At 41.5% G+C, this 21,579-nt stretch overlaps 5 protein-coding genes across 7 annotated transcripts; 1 reads left to right on the top strand and 4 right to left on the bottom strand.

The window, feature by feature from the left end:
• Nucleotides 1-393: 393 nt before the first annotated feature.
• LOC133931800 (macrophage mannose receptor 1-like) lies at nt 394-2,228 on the bottom strand. The gene is made up of 5 exons (XM_062378748.1): nt 2,192-2,228; nt 1,804-2,088; nt 1,205-1,537; nt 631-731; nt 394-504 (listed from the first exon to the last, which is right to left on the bottom strand). The coding sequence occupies exons 1-5, from the start codon at nt 2,226-2,228 to the stop codon at nt 394-396; spliced, it is 867 nt and encodes a 288-aa protein (XP_062234732.1).
• A 4,239-nt stretch (nt 2,229-6,467) lies between these two features.
• LOC133976197 (troponin T, slow skeletal muscle-like) lies at nt 6,468-8,658 on the top strand. The gene is made up of 8 exons (XM_062414337.1): nt 6,468-6,660; nt 6,758-6,874; nt 6,996-7,073; nt 7,188-7,301; nt 7,670-7,779; nt 7,991-8,081; nt 8,163-8,203; nt 8,518-8,658. Exons 1-8 carry the CDS (start codon nt 6,586-6,588, stop codon nt 8,561-8,563), a joined length of 672 nt encoding a protein of 223 aa, XP_062270321.1. The 5' UTR covers nt 6,468-6,585; the 3' UTR covers nt 8,564-8,658.
• On the bottom strand, nt 8,306-12,985 carry LOC133976195 (dynein axonemal assembly factor 3-like). 2 transcript variants are annotated; one of them, XM_062414335.1, is made up of 12 exons: nt 12,917-12,985; nt 12,541-12,623; nt 11,343-11,449; nt 11,152-11,245; nt 10,920-11,074; nt 10,556-10,747; nt 10,319-10,441; nt 10,031-10,153; nt 9,791-9,935; nt 9,406-9,520; nt 9,189-9,263; nt 8,306-8,990 (listed from the first exon to the last, which is right to left on the bottom strand). In XM_062414335.1, exons 2-12 carry the CDS (start codon nt 12,620-12,622, stop codon nt 8,849-8,851), a joined length of 1,353 nt encoding a protein of 450 aa, XP_062270319.1. In that variant the 5' UTR covers nt 12,623; nt 12,917-12,985; the 3' UTR covers nt 8,306-8,848. The 2 variants fall into 2 exon arrangements, with proteins under 2 accessions (XP_062270319.1, XP_062270320.1); XM_062414336.1 differs by lacking the exon at nt 12,917-12,985 and having other exon boundaries at nt 12,541-12,635.
• A 1,097-nt stretch (nt 12,986-14,082) lies between these two features.
• On the bottom strand, nt 14,083-18,393 carry syt5b (synaptotagmin Vb). Its single transcript, XM_062414374.1, has 9 exons — nt 18,220-18,393; nt 16,890-17,123; nt 16,179-16,354; nt 15,991-16,089; nt 15,729-15,896; nt 15,251-15,418; nt 14,981-15,098; nt 14,712-14,845; nt 14,083-14,603 (listed from the first exon to the last, which is right to left on the bottom strand). Exons 2-9 carry the CDS (start codon nt 17,116-17,118, stop codon nt 14,394-14,396), a joined length of 1,302 nt encoding a protein of 433 aa, XP_062270358.1. The 5' UTR covers nt 17,119-17,123; nt 18,220-18,393; the 3' UTR covers nt 14,083-14,393.
• Nucleotides 18,394-19,578: 1,185 nt separating this feature from the next.
• Nucleotides 19,579-21,477, bottom strand: zgc:56095 (Ferritin, lower subunit-like). Of its 2 annotated transcripts, none has more exons than XM_062414000.1 (5): nt 21,334-21,477; nt 20,798-20,901; nt 20,542-20,688; nt 20,327-20,452; nt 19,579-20,094 (listed from the first exon to the last, which is right to left on the bottom strand). In XM_062414000.1, exons 2-5 carry the CDS (start codon nt 20,897-20,899, stop codon nt 19,945-19,947), a joined length of 525 nt encoding a protein of 174 aa, XP_062269984.1. In that variant the 5' UTR covers nt 20,900-20,901; nt 21,334-21,477; the 3' UTR covers nt 19,579-19,944. The 2 variants fall into 2 exon arrangements, with proteins under 2 accessions (XP_062269984.1, XP_062269985.1); XM_062414001.1 differs by lacking the exon at nt 21,334-21,477 and adding an exon at nt 21,010-21,273.
• Between the last annotated feature and the right edge of the window lie 102 nt (nt 21,478-21,579).

The following is a 21,579-nucleotide window of genomic DNA, read 5'->3' as shown; positions in this document are numbered from 1 at the left end:
ACTGACGCTGTTTGTTTCCTGGTTCAGATCAGTTGAGCTTGTCTCATTATGTCGCTATTGTCGGCCTTTTTTAAATGCAATGTCACAAGAGAATATAAAGTCATTCGTAAAGAAAAAAAGGCCTCAAGTGTTGTTTTTTACTGGGTTAGTACTTCAAACTCATCAGATTGCAACAGAAACCACACACATCATCTTATCATGAGTAAAATATAATATGAAAAGTTCAAAAACTACCCCTTGAAGATAAAAACAATGTGCATTTCAGATTAATATCACATCTATTCTGACTGGGGGATGTCAAACCTGAAAGAGTAAGTGACTTATTCAAGTGCATCATTTCACGAAGGTCGTATTTGACACAGAAGATTCCCTAGTGGCAGCTTCCCTTCATATTCAATTGTCAGAGGAGCCGTCGTTATCTTTCTCTTCTTGTTTATTGTGAAAAATCCTCCCGTCTGGCTTGGTGATCCACCGAAGTTTCGCCCCCTCGATCTGTTTTTGGATCTACGGAGACGTGAAGAGATTACTGGTCAAAACACACCTTCATTCACAAGTCTTTGCATCATTATTATCGGCAACGTTATCGTTACTTTACCGACAAACACCCACATTTTAAAATGCAACACTTACTTCGATCAAAATGGCGTCGCTCACAGCAAAATCCTGGAATTGAAGGGGTGAGTCTGACTTTATTTTCAACCTCACAATCCGCTTCACCGAGGGTTCTATTTCTGTGGTCAAACACATAGAAACAAAACATTGCAACGAGTACATGCTCTGGTTTCTGCAGGCTCTTAAAAGATTTGATCTTTTCGGAATTTCAGGCCTTAAAATACTATTTACTAGTGTCTTTAAGGACATTGGGCAAGGTCTTCTCCATTTAAAAAGTATCCCTTTTTTTGGAGGCATGTATTCTTTTGAGTCTGTGTGTTGTAGTTCTTTCTCATTAGACATTATCAGACATTATCACGCTGCCATAATTGATCTCAGTGTACCTCTTTGTCTGTGCGAAAGAATATTGAAAGAAAGAAACTGTAGCATTTAATAGGTGATCTTCTTAAGGCTGCTTCACCTTATCTTCAAATACTTGTAAATAGACTTCACTACGTTTACTAGATCTTCAACTTGAAACCTGAAGAAACTCTGAATAAATGACTAACTAACACGTCACATGGTGGACTCAGACTGGGACAGATATGCTTACCATTATAGCAGAAGAAGGGAAACTTTGTCTGACAACCTCTGTCGAACCACCCGTTGATGCTGAACAATGTACAGTCTCCATCATTGTTTGGTTGACCGCTGGCCCAGTATCTAAAGGAACTGTTGCTCTGGTCCGTCCACTTCCATTTATCTTTGAACAAACCGATCCAGACCAAGGCTGGCGACCCATCTCTACTGAACACTTGCTGTAATAATTGGTTTTCACTCGGGTTTCTCGCACTGGCCAAGTCCATGTAGTGCTGGCGGCAGTACTGTTGGGCCATCTGCCACGTCATATTTTGAAGGACCAAAGTCACCTCACCGGACCCCTCAACTGGGAATATTTCAAAAAATGTGAAGATTAGGATTTTTGGAGAGGATGAGAACATTTTCAAACTGCAGCAAACAAGCCTAAAGTGATAAAACAACATATATATATATATATATGAAAAGTAAACACAGTTACTGAGACAATGGACCGAGGCACCACTGCATCAAAGCTGCTTCACTGACCTCCCTGACAGACGAAAGGAAGAGCTGTTCCACAAGGTCCGCTTAGCCATTTCCCATCAGCCCTCACACCTCCACAGTTGTGCTCACTTTCATTGAGAATGGCCCAGTTAGAGTAGGTAGGCGATTCGTAGCTCATCCCTGTTTCTCCCACAGACCAGCCCCAGGACTCCGGCCCTGTCTCTCCCAAACCGATCCAGATAGTTCCTAAAACACTGGGAGTCATGTTCACCAGCCACTCCATGTCGTCATAGTTATAAATGGTGGCGAGGTCGGTGTAGTTGTCCCTGCAGTAACTCCGGGCCTCGTCCCAGGTCTTAGCCTCGTTTACCAGGTGATGCTCATGATAAATCTGTGAACACAAGGTGACACCACCTGTACGAGGCCCATCAATTAATCATTAACTCAGTATTAATTTAACTGTATTTTTGAATTTCCCTTAACTATTTCATTGGTTGTTTTATGTGAGTACACTTACCAGACGTCAGCAGCAAAATCACCAGATAATTAGACATGATTTGTCTAAGATATAAAAAGGGTAAATGTTAAAATCAAATCAAATGAATACTTTCCTACACTAGAAATGCCTCTTTGCAGTGTTTATTAGCCAATATTGTTTTACCCCAGTGTATACCTCACTCAGGGTCATGCTCTTTTGATGTAGAGAAACGCAAAAGATATGCTTAAAAATAATAATTAATTCCAATAAATAAATATTTAAAAGAAAGGTGAATTATTTTTATATATTTATATATACACATAAGAAATAGAATATAAAATGAAAAAGATATATCTATAATGCTTGAACTTTTGTCAAATGTATCATAATCACACTTTAAAAAGTCAGCAACTTAAAAAAAAAAGATCTAATCTAAATTTAGGTGTATATTAGATGGTTATGATCTCTTGTCCATATAGCCCTAACATTCATAGTACGATTTTATCTTTGCCGCTGTTTATAATTCTAAATATCTTCGGTAAAAATGTTCCGTCTTACCTGATGCACCGATGTCTTCTCCTGTGACCTGAGGACCTGACTCTCTCTCTCTCTCTCTCTCTTTATCCCCCCCCCCCTCCCCCTCTCCCTTCACACATGAAGTGCTTCAGTCGGCCCCAAGGAGCCAAACATTTGTCTTTATGGAAATGTTGTTTGCATTTGACCAGTTCAAGGGCATACTTACCTTTCAAAACGCATTTGTCAAAAAGCTCAACCTTGCTATGTGACCTGTTATTGTCATTGTGTTGATAGTTATGAGAAGAGATTGTATATGTTCAACTGAAACGTCACATATGTATGGGCTGTTTTTCAAATTGTGCATTTCTAATCTTTAAGCTACATTCATACAGCACCACTGGGCCTTTTCTATAACATACCATTAACTCAATTTGGGGTTCAGTATCTTCTTAGTGGACGACAAACTATGTCTCTTGAGCTACAGCCACACTTCTTATGTGCCTTTGTTTATCGAAGTGGTGGGGTTCTTTACACAAATTAGTGTCCTTTCTTGAATCCCCTCGCAGTGCTTGAGGTTAAGCTTTATAGTCATTTTCACAGATGGGAGTAAAGACCCCGGGTACCAGTGATGTTCAGAGCCTCCACATCCTGAACCGCAAACTGAATCTCTCTAGCTCTCGTTAGCAATTCTTCTGTTCTGGGATCGTTGTTCTGTCTCTTCCGTCTCTCTCCATCGTCTGCCATCTGTCCTCATGCCTCTTTTTTCAGCTGTGAGGTCACCAGCAAACCCTTGCTTCATTATCAGCTTATGCTCCCAAAAGCCCCCAATAATCCACATACATTCCCCGTCGCTCTTTTCTGAATCATACCCCCGACACACACACACACACACACACACATGTGCACCTCAGTGTCGCCTCTTCGTCCCCCCCACACGGCCGGGTATATAAAGGTCTGGTTCAGCCTCTGCAGTTGTTACTCATCATCATCATCTGTGAAAGTCTCCCTCTTTTTCCTGTCCAGGTATGTGCTCTGAAATGTCCTCTATGCTGCTGTGAAAGTGTGAAACCGTCCAGAAAAACTAGTTTCTGTAATTTCTTAAATATTTTATATCAAATCAGAATCTAGAACTGTATTCAAAATGTTTTTCGACAATTTCCAGTGAAATGCGCTTAAAAACGCTAATAGCACCTGTCATTGTGCTGTTCTCAGCTTGTCAGCTTTTCACGACAATGAAATAATGTATGTGAATATATAACTGCTTAAATGAAAGATGCTGTAAAACATACAAAAGTGAGTACTCTGGGATTATTTTTAGTTTTTTTCATGGTCACAATTAAAAGATCTTCTCTGTTTTCATGGGAACAAACTGAAATTCAGCATCTTTGGAAACACTGGATCCACCAGGATAACACTGTCCATTAGGAATGTTCCCTCATGACAAGTTATTCTTGGTTCCCTTAACCTCTCTGTCCGTTTGTCATAACGAGTATGATCCCGTCGGTCAGTTTGGCCAGAAACATTCAACAGTGGAGCGGCGATAATGAATTCCTCTATCAATCCCTCATTTGCCTTTTGTCCATGTGCCCATGTTTATTCAGATTTGCATGCTCATGCTCTGAGGGCGCTTCCAGCTGTGGGGATACAAATTGGGTTTCAGAATTTGCTCTGTCTAGAACTTAAACTTCAGTAACTGTAAAAAAGAAGATATAAAAAAAAGTGAAGAAGTAATTGTTGGGGATGCTAAAATATTTGTGGGGCACCTCATGCAAGGAAATACCTATTCAGCTCATGGAGACTAGATGGAATGATAATAGAGGACTTGGCTGGTGTTAATGGCGTCCCGCCGACCAGCTCTAATCTCTCCATCCCACATTCTCTCTGGCAAATCAAATTAATCAAGAAGGATTGGCCAGCTGATACTTTGTTCTCACCCTGGGTAACAGGACACTGTCGCAGCCTCTGTCCTCTTCTATTCCTAGATCGTTAGCCACAAGTGGCTTTCCCTTCATCTTCTTCTTTGAACCAAAGCACTGGCATGCTTTGAACCACACTTCATCTCCCCTACGTCACGGATATTTAAGTTAATTTTATATTTGAACTTAAGGAGATAAACATGATTTTTTTAATGGCTTTTAAAAGTCTTAACTGGAGACGTGTGCAAATGATCAATTCCTGTTAATGTCAGATTATTGATTGCAAATTGTGAGCTCAATTTAAGAATGTTTTTGTAAAATGCAATCATGCAGATGGATTCAAACCATCTCAGAATTCCTCTGGTGGAACACCCGCCTTGATCTAAATCAGTTGGGCTTTAATAGCGGCAACATCACTGAAGAGACTCTACTATATGTGACAGAAAACCTTAAGGGGAGGTAGAGCTGCAGCTAAATCTTTAGTGCTGATCTTGCTGGACCTATCAGCAGCCACTATACAGTGACCCATCCTATCGAGCTATCTGTTCGAACTGGACATACTGGGAAAAGCACTTTCTATGTTTTTTAAACCTGTGTCATCCATAGTCCTTCAATTTGTCATGACAATCCCTTTCCCTACTGTGGTGCCCCAAAGCTTGATGCTGGGGCCCCTTCTCTTTGTAATATAAACCCCTTCCTCGGGTCCAACCCCCATAATCATAATATATTATGAATACAGTATATCTAATGCTGTACAGCCGTAACATATGGATTCGGATACAGGGTCCCATCAGCCCGTCTTCACTCAGGTTTAGGGGACACATGTCCTAAACTCTGCTCATCAACCTTATGAATCAGCACCCATCAACTTGACCTCTGGGGTCGGACCCTTCACTCCACTGCCTTCTTACAAAGAACATCATCTGGCATTGCCATTCCTGCAGAGCAGCCACATTCTGCACCTACTAAATGCTATCCGAGCAGGCGCCTTCCTCTAAATCTTCAGTGACCTCTTGAGAGAACACCTACTTTCTAATACCCTAACATTTTGGGTGCATTCCTTTACCTGGTCTCCTACACTTGGTCTTATAGAACAGATTTAGCTCTTTACCACAAGCTCTCCTTCTGTAGTGAAACTTCATTGTTGTCTCCCACTTGTAAGCGGTTTTAGATTACTGTTACCCTTCTTACCAGAATTGCATTTAAAAAATCCTTTCTTGTTGGGAGCTAATGTTTCAAAGTTATAACCGTATGATTTCTCCCCAGTGTTACCATGTCTCATTTAGAAGATCATGGGTGAGTCAATGCAGTCCATTCATTCATAATAAATGAGCTTTTGTATCATTGCACGTCTGATATATTATTTCATGTCTTTTTTTTTATTTAGAGGACATCAGGAAGGTAAAAACATTATTTTTCATTCATTCCTTTTTTTAAATAACTGTTGGAGTTTCATTGTTTCCCTCGTCTTGGTCTCTCTCACGTTCTTTCTTTCTCCAGATGAATATGAGGAGCAGGGAGAAGGAGGTGAGACTGTGATGGTGAAAATTGTATCAACACACTCAGACAAACTATAACAGCATCCTGTCACTGAGAATGTCCCCATAGGCAAACTCCAGTCTAATCCTCCCTGTAGTGGTTGGGTTTGTGAGTCCATCATCAGTAACATAGTAAAATACAAGCACTTATTGTTTCCTTCATCTTGGCAGAACCTATTGTACGTCACTGTAACAAGTGGGCATGAGGCTATTCAATTTAAAATATTAACATTAAATTCAACTTAGCTTGATTCGAACTTTATCTTTGTGTTTTCAATCCGAACTGTGGTTTTTTAAAACATGAACTGTTCGCTTTTCCATTGCTGTTCTGGCTGTCATGTTGAAGAAGAACGCCCCAAATACAAGTAAGAAGGAATGAAAACACTGAACAATAAAAAAATATTGTCAGATTTTTAACACAAAATGTCAAAGTCTCATTAATCTGAAAAGAAGATCAGCCTTCATGTTATTTTACAGGTCACTGGTCACACAGCTTGCTGCTCCAAAAATCCCTGAAGGAGACCGGGTCGACTTTGATGTACGTTTCTTCAAGATTGTTTTGAATGCAACATATTGTGATTACTTCACCAAACACACTACATAGATGAATCTGCGTTTCCATTGGCTCTTGTTAGGATATCCACAGGAAAAGGATGGAGAAAGATCTTCTGGAGCTGCAGACTCTGATTGATGTCCACTTTGAGCAGAGGAAGAAAGAGGAACAGGAGCTGATTGGACTCAAAGAAAGGATTGTAAGGCTTTTCCCAAACTGTTTATTCTGTAAAACCCCTTTTTCAGTGGGTAGAGAACCTGTCCAAAATAACGGTGATTAAAGAGCCATGTGTGGATGTCTATTATTTTTTTCTGTTGTAGGAGAACCGACGGGCAGAAAGAGCTGAGCAGCAGCGAGTGAGGGCTGAAAAAGAGCGAGAGAGACACACACGGATTGCGGTAATCAAAGTTTCTCTTTGTGTGATCGACTCAGATCACAACATTTTGTCCATACACACTGAGCACATTCAAGTGAAGGAAACTGCATTAATGAATGCAAAGTGACTTCCGTAGGAGGAGAGGCAGAGGAAGGAGGACGAAGAGGCAAAAAAGAGGGCGGACGATGAAGCCAAGAAGAAGAAAGTGCTCTCTAACATGGGCGCTCACTTTGGAGGGTTCCTGGCCAAGGTCAGAATAATACATTTGTATAGGCAGGTGTGTGCCTGCATGTTTGTGGAGTGCATATCATCTTAAGTGCCTTCTGAAAAAAGCACTCCACGTGGCAGTTAGACAGTGTGTGTGTGTGTGTGTGTGTGCATTTGTTTTTCTTACCTCTTAAGGACCTTTTCCAACATAAAAACAGACCTTGTAAGGACCAGTAGACCTCATGGGAACCAAAAGCTGGTTAAGGTTCTGGTTAAGGTTAAGGGTAAGATGTGATTCTTGACTAAGGTTAATGGAAGCCAATGCAAGGGCCCTAGTAATGACATCTGCACAAACCTGTGTGTGAGAGATCGTTCTGAAGAGTGATGTGTGTTTTTTCTTTCCCCCTGCAGGTAGAGCAGAGGCGAGGAAAAAAGCAAACTGCGAGGGAAATCAAGAAGAAGACTCTGGCTGAGCGCCGTAAGCCACTGGCTATAGAAACTCTAAGAGAGGACGGTCTGAGGTCAGTCAAAGTCTCATCAAAGTTGATGCATTGTGAGTTTTCTTTTGGTATCAGCAGATTTGGTTTAACTTCAAAACCAGTCCTATGCTGCAGGGAAGGCCAGCTGGATAAGCCAGACACACTCCAAACAAACAATAACCAGTCACCTTTTGTGGAGAATTCTGAAAGTGTATGTTGTTGATTGTTGATTGTGGATGCAATTGTGTCTTAGAGAGAGAGCTAAGGAGATGTGGGAGTGCATCTACCAGCTGGAGTCTGAGAAATTTGACCTGACCGACAAAATGAGGAGGCAGAAGTACGAGGTGAGGCATCCTGTGGAAATTATACAAAACAGGGATTTTGAAAGTGTTTGCCATCCCAACCTGTGTGTTATTTATTTTCAGATAAACGTTCTCCTCAACAGAATCCAACACGCTCAGAAATTGTGAGTTAATCTGCTTATCGCAGTCTCTGTTGACACAACACCCACACCACAGGAAAGTAGAAGCATCGGCGGGAATAACTTTGCATTGACCATGCAAATCTGACACAGATGAACGGCGACAGTCACACATTCACAGGAAACAAACTTTTATACATTGGCTACTTTATTTGCAGATTGCTCATGTGTCAGACATTTACATGAGGGTGATAAAGCGGAAACGAAACCACGAGTTACTTCTCTTTCTTTGCCTTTTCAGTCACACTTGTCATTTCCGTTGATAATTGAACTTACATTTTTTTCCTGTACCCATGCAGCAAAAAGGTCCACGGTAAGGGGAAGGTTGGAGGACGCTGGAAGTGAATTTACACACGTAGAGACAAGAAGACGCTTCACTAGCTTGAAGATGAGGTTGCAGTGTTCGTCAGTAAAGCTCAAAACAGATTCTATCAGTTTTTGTGTAACATTTATCCAAATACATAGGCTTGCAATTGTGTCTGTAATATTTAAATGCATAGATCAATAAAATGGACATGTCGATCGCATAGGAAATGAAATAATGATTACTATTCTTGTTGGTTTGTTGCATCTTGTTACTGTAAAGAAAGTGGGAACCAGAGTAAACAGATGTGCTGATGTTCACCACTTTTATTTTGTCTTTGGTGTGAACACAGCATGGACGTCATCACTCTTGCCGTCACACCACGGTTCAAATCCGGCCTCCAGAGCAATGCTTGCCACTTTCTCAGCAAATCCTGCTTCCTGGTCTTTGTTCAGATCCAAAACGTACCTGCGATTTACAGCGACACACAAACGCAACTTAGGTGTCAATCGAATCACGGCCGTTATGAACTGCCAAGACTTGTCCCGAACATTTAACACAAATGATCTGATACACAACATTTACACAGCAGAGTCACTGTACTCCTGGTGGCTTAACTGTCACCATGGAAACAAGTTACTATTAAAGTCACTGTAAAACCCTTACTTGGCCAGCTCCATGACAACCACAGCGTCTGGTACTGTGATCTGTGTCATTGTCGGGCCCAACTGGTGCACGCAGCTTTCGAGCAGACACACAAAGAGACACATGGTCAGCAGCCATTTCAGTTATCTGTGGTCAATGTGACTGGAGGGTGAAGAAAATATAAATGTATATAAATATTCATGCAGTCAAAGGATGGATGTAGTAATTATGGTCTCACGTAGTGGAGAGGTAAATGGTTTTGAAAAACTGGGAATATTTCTCTTTCTCTGGCAGTTTGGGAAGTGAGTCCAGAGGCAGGAAGGTCACAGAGAGGCCGCTCAGACGCATCAGGTCTGAAAAGGAATTGAGAAATTCAGGTTTCGTAAACAGGTTTCTGTGTGCTGAACATCAAAACCTGCATTCCAAAGCTGGGAAGTGGTCTGCCACAAAGATCCCACTTCCATAAAAACATGCTAAATGCAACATAAACAAAATCAACCTTTCACCTCAGTCTGAGCCTTGTCTATGTGAGTTCAACTGCTTTTCTCATCCTGTTCTTTTGGTCCTATATATTGCGTATTGTCTCAAAACCACAGGCCTGGTTGCTGCTGATAGTATTTTACCTTTAATGGGGACAGATTTTTGGTCTATCTGTGTGGATGGCTCCTGTCCCTCTGTGTCTGACTGAGAAGGAGAGGGGCAGCCCCTTCTACTGGACAGCGACTGGAACAATGCCTGCACATTTGCAAAGGAGATATCCTGGGCTGTCTGATAAAGAGAGAGGAAAGAAAATAAAACAAAGAGATATTAATATGATATAATTATAAAAACAAAACCGGTGCTATTACAACCGGATAGTTTACCTTGATATGTTTCTCATTTTGTCTCTTCAGGAGGCTCTTGTCATCGGTTTCGATGCCAAAGGCGAGGTAGGGACTGGATACTATGTCTCCCCAGTAACCCCTCACAGCCACTTTGTTCCCCCTCTGTCAACACAAGCACAACGTGAAGTTCATCCACATTGCGTTATCTCCAGGAGTTGTTCATGGCTGTGCATGGGCAACTGGGCCTGCTTGCCTTTCTTGCAGATGTATGTACAATGCTGCTTCATGCTGCATTGTGCAGTATCTTGATGAACAGTGTACACTCACCTGACGGAACACTCTTGACGAGAGTAAAGTTGGATTGGTTATTTGGTAGACACCTTCCCTCATTTCGAACGCCAAACCCCGCTCCCTCCATTTCACATATTGTTGTTTATTGATGACACCACACTGGCGATAAAGAATTAGAACAGAATGAGTTTCCATCACAGTAACACACAATAAATAAGCCTCCTTTCTATTTTGAAATATTTAAAAAGAAAAAGTTTCAAAGGTTTCAAATACCCCTTTGTCTTGCAGCTTCATTGTAAGGTCCCAGTCGAAGCAGCCTCTCTTGGAGTCGTATCTCGTTCCAAGGTGTTGCCTGACCCGATAATCCCAGGCTTTGGACATGGCGATGGGAACAGAACGCTCGGATGAAGACTGAGGCGGGATCCACGATTTGAATATCCTGACCAGCTCATCTCTCTCCTTGAACTGTAGAAATACTCATGTTATTATATATTTCATAGTATGAAATGAGTAGAATTACACTAAATTTGAGTGGTTAAACACCCACATTTAGTCCAAAAGGGCCTGAATACCAAATATATTGAAATACAATAGTTTCAAATGGGTTTGACTGAGTAGGCCTGTAATCTGCTTGTACCTTGAGGAGAGTTGTGTTCAGACAGGGGTGTGCGGCCGTCTCCATTGTTTCAGTAACACACAGAGAAAGCTGTGATGCTGCGTGTCTCAGTATTTCCTCTGTTTGAGCGCGGATCTCACCGTTCCCAAACACCTCCAGGTAGACCTCTGTCTTCTCTGTGAATAAAATCCAGCATCAGACAACCTGAGAGTTTTACGCAGATTTAGATTTTAAAAAGGGATTGGAATCCCACCGTTCAGTCCCATGCTTTCCTGGGGCACCAGTGCCAGGTAGAGGAGCAGCAGCTGGCGAGCAACCACCTCCATGCTGCTTTCTATCACCCACACCTGCAGCGGAGCAGAGAGGAGAAGTCTTTGGCTCACAAAGGAGTTAAACAATCTGTTCTCGGGTTTAACAAAAATGGATTAAGACAAGGAGGCTCACATGGAGGCTTTCTTCAATCCTCAAACCACTAATGGTCTTCAGAATATGCCGTGGATCTGCGCTGCCAACCAGGAGAACATTGGCCTCCTCTTCTCGACTTGCAGGGCCTTGACAGAGAGAGAGAGAGAGACCATACAGGAGATTCCACATGTCATACTTCCTCAATTCTACAGCTGTTGCTATACATTATTTACTCATCAGTGGAGGAGTTTGGATTCTTTTCTGTGTTTTAAATTTAACTTGTGCTATTTTTGCAATAACTTTCAAAGCCTATGCAATTTTCAATGTACTATATTTACCTGTCTGTGCAATACCAATGGTTTATATGCAATCCATTCACTGTACATTTTCTTACCTGTTCTTAAAGTGTATATTCAAATCAACTCATATTTTAGTATATTCCTTATATTTAGGTATTGCATGATTCTTATTACTTACTAATGGCTATTTTGACTCTTGGTGCTGTAAAACTGCAATTGTGGGACTAATAAGGGAATATCTTATCCTATTTTATAAGTAATGATTCTTCATTTTCATTTACATTTAATCGATGTTGTATATATATTTGTTTTTAAGTCTCTTAATGGTACAGTACCCTCATACATTTCTGATTGTTTATTGGAGTATATTCCTTCTACAATCCGTGGGTTTGCAAAACATCTAAATAAATACATAAAATTAATAACACAACGTATGGGAAAGCATCTTTCTCCTGCTATGCACTAAAGGATTGGAACAAACTCCCACCACACATCAGACAAACTACTTCTGTTGATAGTTTTAAGAACCAACTCAAGACTTTTTTTCTATGATCTTGCTTTTAATAGATTTTATCTTGTTTTCAACACCATTCACTTTAGTTTATATAACGCTTTGTTTGAGTGCTAACGTGATCTTATTTCCTGTCAGTTCAATTTGATTGCAAAGCACTTTGGCCTGCATTTTCTGATACAAAGGTGTTGTATAAATGAAATGTATTATCATTATTATCATATAATTTGTTGTTTTTAATTTGAATGGAATTATACTGATTTACTTCTTGTCTCTTATGTTTTGAAAGCTGCTGAGTAAATAATGTCACAATTAATATTACTGCGAATTGTTTAACTGTATGTTGTCTCGTGTGAATTCCACTGATTATCATTCCACCATCATGTCCTCTGTCCTCATCCAGGTGTGCGCTGCCTGTGTCTCTCACCTGCAGCGAGCAGGTCACGTGCCGGACTGAGTCCCCACCAGGTGACGCACCCTGCCCCCTCCGCTGCTCTTCCAGCGCTCATCCTGTGTTACAGCAAAGACACAATATTGAACTGTAAGTGCCTCACACCGCACAGCAAATGGCTGAACTACAACTTTCTCTGTGTTTTGCCTGCGACGTAGCTTAGCTCAGCACCAACGCCTAACCACCGCTAGATAAGGGCTAGCTAAGGCTAACGCAGCTGCTAGCTAGCTTGTAGCTGTTTTCCTGGCGGAGCTACGCGTCTCTAGAGTCAAATTGGTGATGGACCAGTGATGGGCCCTGTCATGAGCTGTGAGCGGATACTATCAGCGGCCAAACGAAGGTGGAAACTTACCTCACAGACGGTTTTAGTGACCGAGGGAAAGTTTCCAGTGAACTGTCTCTGGAGGAAGTTTAGGTTTCCTGTTGCTAGGCAACGACTGAGACGTGCTGAGCACCTGTCTCCTGTTGATGTGATGGTTTGATCTTAAATGTAAATAAGACTTTTTTATCATAACACTTTTTTGTGTTTAACCACCTCTCCTACCACGTTCACAACCAGCATCAAAGTCTTGTATTTCATAAACATAGTACAGATGAATTTTGTAAATGTGAAATATCCCCAAAAACCTCCGGACAGATTTGGAGACTGCACTTTCTTATAGAGACTAGTTACAAGTACAAAAACAAAAGATGTTAGTTATTTTGCTCGTCCATAAGAAAGGGTTCATTGACTATCTAACCAACTTTATTATTCTATATGCACATTCATTATTCACAAATTACTTATTCAAATCGCCTCCTAAACTTTCACCATTTTAGCCACGTAACAACAATAATATAAAGCTGGTGAATATCTACATTTTATTCATTGAAACCACGGGCAAAGCTCTCTTCTTACATGTATATATCCTTTCAACTTTCTTTATTTATACTTAAGGATGGAGATATGTTTTTTGGACCGGGCGAAGCGGGTCTGTGTTGCATGCGTGTTGTGCGTCGCTGGACGGTTAACCCCGTCACTTCCTGCGTCCGTCACACTGAGCTGGTGCATGCCCACTAATCACGCATTACGGTTCATGGTGAACATTTTATGAAAATCCGATTAAAGTTGTAAAATGAGGCTTACCTCCTTTTGGCACTATATGGATTTATAGATCGGTTCAGGTCAAAAACACTCTTGTTTCTCTTCAGATCGAATGATTCTTAACCTTTGCAACAGTCTAAGACATCAAAGGGATCTATGACCACAATTATTTGGTTAATGAATCCTATGAAGTGTTTTTCTAAACGAAGCCTGGGTGGAGTTCCGTAGTAAGTCACAAACAAGCGTTACTCTTTCAGCTTAACATATTCAGAGAGATGTACCTTAAGAACTGAGGGAAAAAGAAGAATAAAGTTTATCCTTTACTACCTGGATAGTGCAACAATCATTATCCAGGGCACTGGTGCACCACAGCCCTAGATGAGCAAACATGTTTTCATTTTCAGGCGGACACAGGGCAATCTTAAATTCCTTCCTTTATGCCACAAATCTTTATTAGGCCCATGCAAGTGCATAAACAGTATATGCACATTTACATTTTTGTGTTGGTCATTATACAAGTACTTATTCCTATCAGTTTACAGGAGTAACGCATGTTAATAGGGGAGGCAGGATTTTTAATGACAACCAAATTTCCTAAAACAACACACCAGCACTCGTACACACGTGTCATGTACCTCAAAAAAAGAAACAATATGTGTCGGAGAACTTAACACACAAATTGAGACAACATCAGGGTCAACACAACGGAACATGTCAACAGTAGGCCTATGCAATAAGTTCGACTCTAGCGGGGTTTTGCTTTGACTAATGCATCGACTTCTTCCTCGTGCAGGAGAGTGTGCCACTGGGCGACCGGACGTCTGGGATTGGCCAGCATCTCCGACCAGTGACGCAGGCCCACTCCTGTTGCTCCGTAGCCCATGAACGTCTTTCCTATGGGGTCATTGCTCCCGAGTTTGTCGTAGTCATACACTGTGATGACGACCTGCACTTTCTGAAACGCAAAAAGAAAAATGTGTTATCGAATACTTATGTAATTATTAATCCCCGACATCAACACTGACTGTCTGAAACTGGTAATGGATGTGTTTACACAGCCCACCTGTATCTGCTCAAAGGGGACTTCAAAGCTGAAACTTTCATTAAAGTAGGGATTGAGCGTGTTTTTCTTCACCGTCGTCTTTTTCTTCTTGATGCGTTTCCCATTTTGCTGTAGAACGATCTTCACAAATGGATCTTTTGGAAATGGAAAAGAATGAAATACAGTAAAACTTCCTCACGTCACTGATGTTTGGTTTAAGTACTCAATGTTAGCGAGACATGAAGGAACTTCTAAGATAATATGAATAAATAACAAAAAGGTTAGTTTACCTGACAATCCTCCCACATCCATTTTCTTCAAATTCTTTGCCTCCATGATGTTCACTGTCAGTTTCCCAGCAGTAGGTACGTACCGTAAAGAAATGCAAACGTCACCAAGCATTTCTTGCTGAAAGGGAATATGATGGAGTACTGTCATGTCCCATTGCAATTAAATCCAAGACAAGGACTTACAAGATGCGATTTCTAGAAGATCTAAACATTTACCTTCTAAAGTTGCACAATTGAAACAAAGAGAAACCAAACCGTGATATATCATACCTCCTCCTTCTCACCACTCTCCACGTCTCTCCACTGTTGCAACGGCTGACCCAAATCAACGCTGTTCATGGGAATCTTTATCTCTCCAATAATGTCGTGCTTGGAGAAACGGTCAAAGTCATAAACTTGCATCACCAAAGTCTTTCCACCCAACTCTGCATACGGGATCTAGAAAGAGAGGTAGGAGGGAGACTGTTTCATTAACATGAGACCAAATGTGCAAATCCAGCCGTTAAACAAAGAACATGTAGTGACGGGATACATTTAAAAACATTCTTGGGGGAGGGATAACTTGACAGACTCCACACAGGGAATGAAATACTTAAGACGAGGGGAGGTGGAGACATAGGCTCAACTTATGCCTTGTGAGGATTAGAAGTGACATGTCATCAACAAGCTTGAACACAAAGACATAAAGAGAAGGAAAAGAACAAAACACCAAAAAAGACAACAAGTAGACAAACATGCAATCGGGCACCTTGAAGATGAAGGTCTCGTTGAAAACAGGGCATAAATTCTTGCGTTGAACCTTGGTCTCATACTTCTTCTTTTTGTCAGGTAACAAAAAAACTTTGACGTAGGGGTCTGAGGTCCCCCCCATGTCCATAGCAGCGAGGTCCTGAGCTTGGAGAATGCCCACTATAAGCTGCAGAGGGAAATAAATGTGTGTTCACAGAATTAATTCATGAACGTCTTCCAGTCATTAATATGTATTCTTTAATTTTTTACAGAGGACCCACCTGGGTATCTGTGAAGTTGTAGTCCAAGGAGAATTCCAGTTTACCCAACTTTTCCTGTTCCTTCTCCTGCTCCTCGCCTTCCTTCTTCACCTCCCCCTCCTGCGAGACAAACACATCAGTGCATTGGATAATCATCGTTTAGATCGGGTAAGATTATCTCCAGTAATAAATTAATAGAAATCCCACACCTTTTCTCCGGCTTCTCCTTCACCATCCTTGTTCTTTCTGACGCGACCGGCCTTCCTCTCCCTCACCTTCTTCGGCTTTTTCTTTTTCGCAAAGCATTTTTTGAATAAACAGAAGATGCAGCACGCCACCAAAACCAGTACCAGCACAACGATGGCTGCAACTGCCCACATGGGAACTACAAAACAAAAATTGACACATTAACTCTAAACCAGTTCCAATATTATCATTGAACTTAAACTGCTTTTCTCAAACTTGGTAAAATAAGCATGGTCTTAGTGTGAAATAAAATCTGCAGGAAAACTAATACGTCTTTATCTAGGGATACTTTGCTGAGCCTGCACTTAGGTCAGTAACAACACCCTTTGCAATAATCAGATAATAACACACTCCCAGCTAGAAGTGGCACTGTTCAACCACAGCCACAAACACCAGTGACGCAGTTAATCATTGTTATCATTAAGTGCTTTATACAAGCAAGAGCAGTTGTTAGGGGAAGGAAAACAATAGTTCCCTCAAATCTACAATATCTTTCACCTTCAATAACAACTCAATGTCGATCAAAAAAAGCTGTTTAAACTAGTCAAAACAAATAAGGCAATATATTTAAAAATAAAAAAAAATCTGTATAGGGGTATATCCGCTCTTCCAAAAAAATACCCAAAGATACACCATTAATTTCAAGTTAGGTTTGTTTCCTAGAAGTGGCTTACTTGGCAGATGAGTGATTTCATTCATGAACTTCTCTTTCATGTGGTTGTAGTCGTGTCCAGGGTGATGTTCTGGGTGGGAGTGCTCATGGTGCTCTGAATGAGGGTGCTCCGAATGAGGGTGCTCTGAATGAGAGTGCTCGTGGTGAACCGGCTCCGTCGTTTCCTCTGCCTCTGGTTCAGACGGCTCCGCGGCCCGCTGGGCCCGGACCCCTGTGCTGACTAACCTCATGGTAGCTGTGAAAATGGGAGAAGTTATTATGTTTTCATATTCGCTTGTTTTTTAGTTGGCAGTTTTCCACAAAGACTGGTTAGATTACAAGGAAACTTGTTGGAAGGATATGGAACGTCAGGGAAGAACACATAGAAATTTGGAGCGGATCCAGGATATTTGAAAATTTCTGCAGGTATTTTACCAGATAATAACTCATGGATCTTGATGAAAAAAATCAAGCATATTAAAGGGACTGATATAGTGTGTATAATTTGGTGCAGTTTGACTGAATTAAAGGGCCTTGATGGATTCTATTTCACATTGCGTTGGTTTGTTACACTTGGCGTACAGCGAGAGTTAGCACAACTCTGTATGTGTGCTGTGTAATCCCTATGTGCATGCGTTGCAGTACAGTACAAGAGCACAGGACATCTCTAAGCCAGATGCTCAACATGGCTGACCCTAATCCCTCTGTTACACTCATTCTCTCTGCCATAGCCCCATCCCACAAACCACGCTTCCACTCCCCCTTCCTTCCATCCCACTGCTCTCTCGTCACGGCCTCCGCATGAAACTGGATTAAAATCTGGTGGCCAGGACAACAATATTAATCCAAAATCCCAGATCCCCAAAGCTTAAATAAATAGGGACTGGTCTCCTCCCCTGAACTTCCCACACCCATAATTACAGTTTGATGCCCAAATTCCTGGATTTGTTATTTGCAGTTTTCATGAATATTTGGCCCAACATTTTTATTTAAATAAGAACATCATACTTTTTAGAATAAACTGTACATGAAGTAACATCTAAGTGTATATTATACAAATCTTTGGATTCAGACATTTCTGAAATGAAATTACATTTGTCTCGTCGCAGCTGATATGATGGGGGGGTAGTTATGAGCTTACATTGGGCGGGGGTGATTGTGTTCAAAATAGTGGGAAAAATAGGAAAACTATTCGCAACTACGGAAACAGTCTATTCAACCACTTTTTAAGTAGTTGTGTTAAAAAAACGAAATGATTTGTCTAGCTTTTCTACTCGGTTAAATTTGTTGCGATGCGATGCTCTGGCACATGATCATAACAGACATGTTTACAATCTTAATATTGATCTTACCTGTCGATGTGTTCCTGTGAGATCCTCTATATCCAATGAGCTGTGGGAGGAACTTTTAATTGTGTTTCTCGTTGCTTCGCTTTTGGCCCGTTGGAGCCGTCATGCATCCATCGTCCCTGCACTACGTCGTTTGACTCCGACTGGCTCTTTGCAACCCTTTCCTTCAAAGCCAAAGCTCTGGCAAATCACTAGAGCAGTGTTGTGATTTAATCCCCCCCCCGACCCCTCCTCCCGATATTAGAATCCCGACAACACATCTGTTGCTTTACGTCTCTGAAGGAAAATGCATGAAAAGCATCGCCTTGCTCTTATTTTATTTCTCCACTGTGAGTAATGTCACACATGTTGAACAATTAAAGGCTTTTCTCCAAGTAGCAAAAATAACTCTTCATTAGACTGATGAGGCAAGGCAGCGGTGCTTGTGTTTATCCATTAGACTGAAGAGATTGTAGTGCATCCTGCTCTGTACTAATCCCCTCACCAGAGCGGCCCTCGCAGTAAATCGGCAATCTACCAACTACTTGCATCGTGAGTGGATATTTCAGCCTCCCCATCCCTTGGCTTACTGTTTTACAGTACTGAACACGTACCCGTATTTAGAGCACTGTGAAGAGTAATCCCCAGGCACGCTGCTACGTGTTTGCACCGCTACATCTGGATATGTCAGTGGTTCCAACCCAACACACAACAGCTTCATCCAGTAGTTAACTCATTAAAAACAGCAGAGGGAAACCAAAACTCTGCCAAAGCAAAACAAATATTGGAAATATTGTGAGCTTTAAATTATTTATTGCATGTTGTTATTCTTGTAACCTTATCTAGGTTAGGACATTGTGAGGTAGGGCGTTGAAGTTCTCACCGTTTTCATAGATCTTGAAAAAAATCCAACTCATACTTATGGGGCTGATAAAAGTGTGCAGCTTGACTGAATTTAAGGTCTTTGGCAGAGTGTGTGCTCTTCGAGGTTGCAATGTATTCTCCTAAAGTCCATGTAATTGATCGTGGATGTAGTGATGCTGTATCAGCAAACATGGCTAGATTAGAATAGGAGATACACTTGACTCTGATGTCGTCTGTTTACACCTCTGCAACTGCGTCTTATCTTTACAGAAACATGTCATTTACTAAGAAGCAGCATGAGCATTTTTAACCACAAGCTGTTTGGTTCTCTAATGTTAAACATTAAACCCCCACCACCCAATGGTGAGTAAGCAAAGTTCCACTGTTATCTTTATAGTGTTCTATAGTCAGACGTACTATTACGGAAAGCACAGACATTATGTATAGACTGCAGAACACATCAGGTGACTATGTCTGAACATAAACTGTTAAAAAAAAGTAAAGATCAACAAAAAAAGGTGTGATTAAAATCGGACTTTATTAAATGTCTCCACAGTCATCCAATTTTTGATTGGCACAACATTTTAAGAATTTTATTAAACTCTGAAGCTTGAAACCTCTGACAGTGGAATGCATGACACATGATATGGAGTCTAAATGAACAAGTGATAAATAGTAGTTTTTAGCACCTTATTTTTTTACACAGAGGTTTAAGAAAAGTTGAGGTATTTTACGTTTTTTGCTTTTTGAACTTCCCTCATGCCTTTGATACAAGAATGAAGTTTGGTTCAAGTGTAGAAATATTGTGGAGCTGTTGTAACGGAAAGTAAACACAGCGGGAGACTGTTACACTGTGGAGCTTTTGTCACCGCACTGCTTTGACCTTTACAGAGTGTGTTTATCAAAGAGGTATTCTCCCATAGCGCCATGTGTCTCGGACGCAGTGATGCGGGTCAGACTCCCGATGTAGTCGCCCAGCTTCTTGATGGTCTCGTGGCTGTCGGTGAGGAAGGGCTGCTCGAGGAAGTCACACAGCTACAAAAAAGGCAAATCAGGACAATGTGAGTGAGACGTGAAATCAAGGTAAGGTTTAATCAGCTATACACAATAATAGACTATTAAACATCCCGCAATCTTCCAGACTGATATTGCTTAACTCACACATGTAATTTTCATGCGCAGCAATGCTTTTATCCTATTCCCAATCTAGCCACTCAACAACAGCCTTAGAAGAAGTGGCAGTTTTATCTAACAGAGCCAGACGTACGTGAGGGTCGGTGTTAGTCGTGGCTCTGCGGTGCACGTCCAGGATGCACGTGTTGAGGGTCTTCTGATAGTCGAGGGAAAAGGTCATAGCATCCAGGCCACCTCTCCAATCCTCTCTACTTGGTTTCTAGAACACAAAAAGTTGATTTTTTTACATGATCAGCAAATTTTCTCTAAGCAAAACTCAATGGTTATAGTCAAACGTTTTGGACTTACAGCGATAGTCTGAAGCAGAATACGGCCTCCTCTCAGGTTCTGGTATTCCAGCAGCTTCTCAGCTTGCTCCCTCTCCTTCACCGAGCGCTCCAGGAAGAAGCTGGAGAATTTTGGCAGGGCTACATCATCCCTGTCGAAATACATCCCCTAAAAAAGAGACAAACGATAACATGAGAAGAAAGAACAGCGAAGCAAAAAATGGCAACGTCCAGCAATACACAAATAAGATTGATGGCACGGTGAGAAGAAATCCTACCAGAGAGAGGTAGGTGTAGGATGCACTGAGCTTCAGGTTGATGAGCTTGTTGAGGTCTCCCTCAGTCTCCGCGTGGAAGTTTTGATTAACCACGGACTGCATTTCTGAAACAAAGAAAAACATTGCAATCCGTGTGACTGAAGTTAGCTTAAAACAAAGCACAAGGTGAAGCCAAAACTCCAACTTGAAAACAGAGCAGAGGAAGCCCGAACCTCTCTCGCCTGTCTCTTCTCTGCAGACAAACTGAGTTCACTATCGCTTCTGAAGAGGCTGAGGACACCTCCGGCTTTTATGCAACCGATGTTTAACCGCCCCAGTGAAAGATAAGCCAGGGTGTAGTCATGTGCTGTGCGGTGGGTTCAGTGGTCTGACGGGATGAGGTAACAGGCACTTGGCTGACGAGCTATCTGCTGTTGTGTAATTAGCCGAGTTAGCACCAACTAAAGCTAGTTAGCCTAGCTCACCAGCCAGGTAAGCTTAGTGGCTGCAGTCTAGTTGGTGTAACACAGGTCAGTGTTAGTTCTGTTGTTTCTCACCGGCTCTGTGAAAGTGTCGCTGCTCCACGTCTCCACCACCTTGCTCGTCTTTATCTCGTTGTTTACACTCCTTCAAAACAGTGACGACATTTACCTCGTGTGTATGGCCACACTTTCTGTGTGTCTCTACTGCCACCTTTCGTGGTGGAGGATTTGTTACGTATTTCTTACCCACCAACAGTATGGCCCAAAATGATATCAAGGAAATAATTTTTGCATCTTAGTCGATGTCGACGATAAAGGTCA

The sequence above is a fragment of the Platichthys flesus genome, chromosome 20, assembly GCF_949316205.1.
Source record: "Platichthys flesus chromosome 20, fPlaFle2.1, whole genome shotgun sequence".
In the NCBI taxonomy this organism is placed as follows: Eukaryota; Metazoa; Chordata; class Actinopteri; order Pleuronectiformes; family Pleuronectidae; genus Platichthys; species Platichthys flesus.
This window is presented reverse-complemented; position numbering and strand designations above follow the sequence as displayed.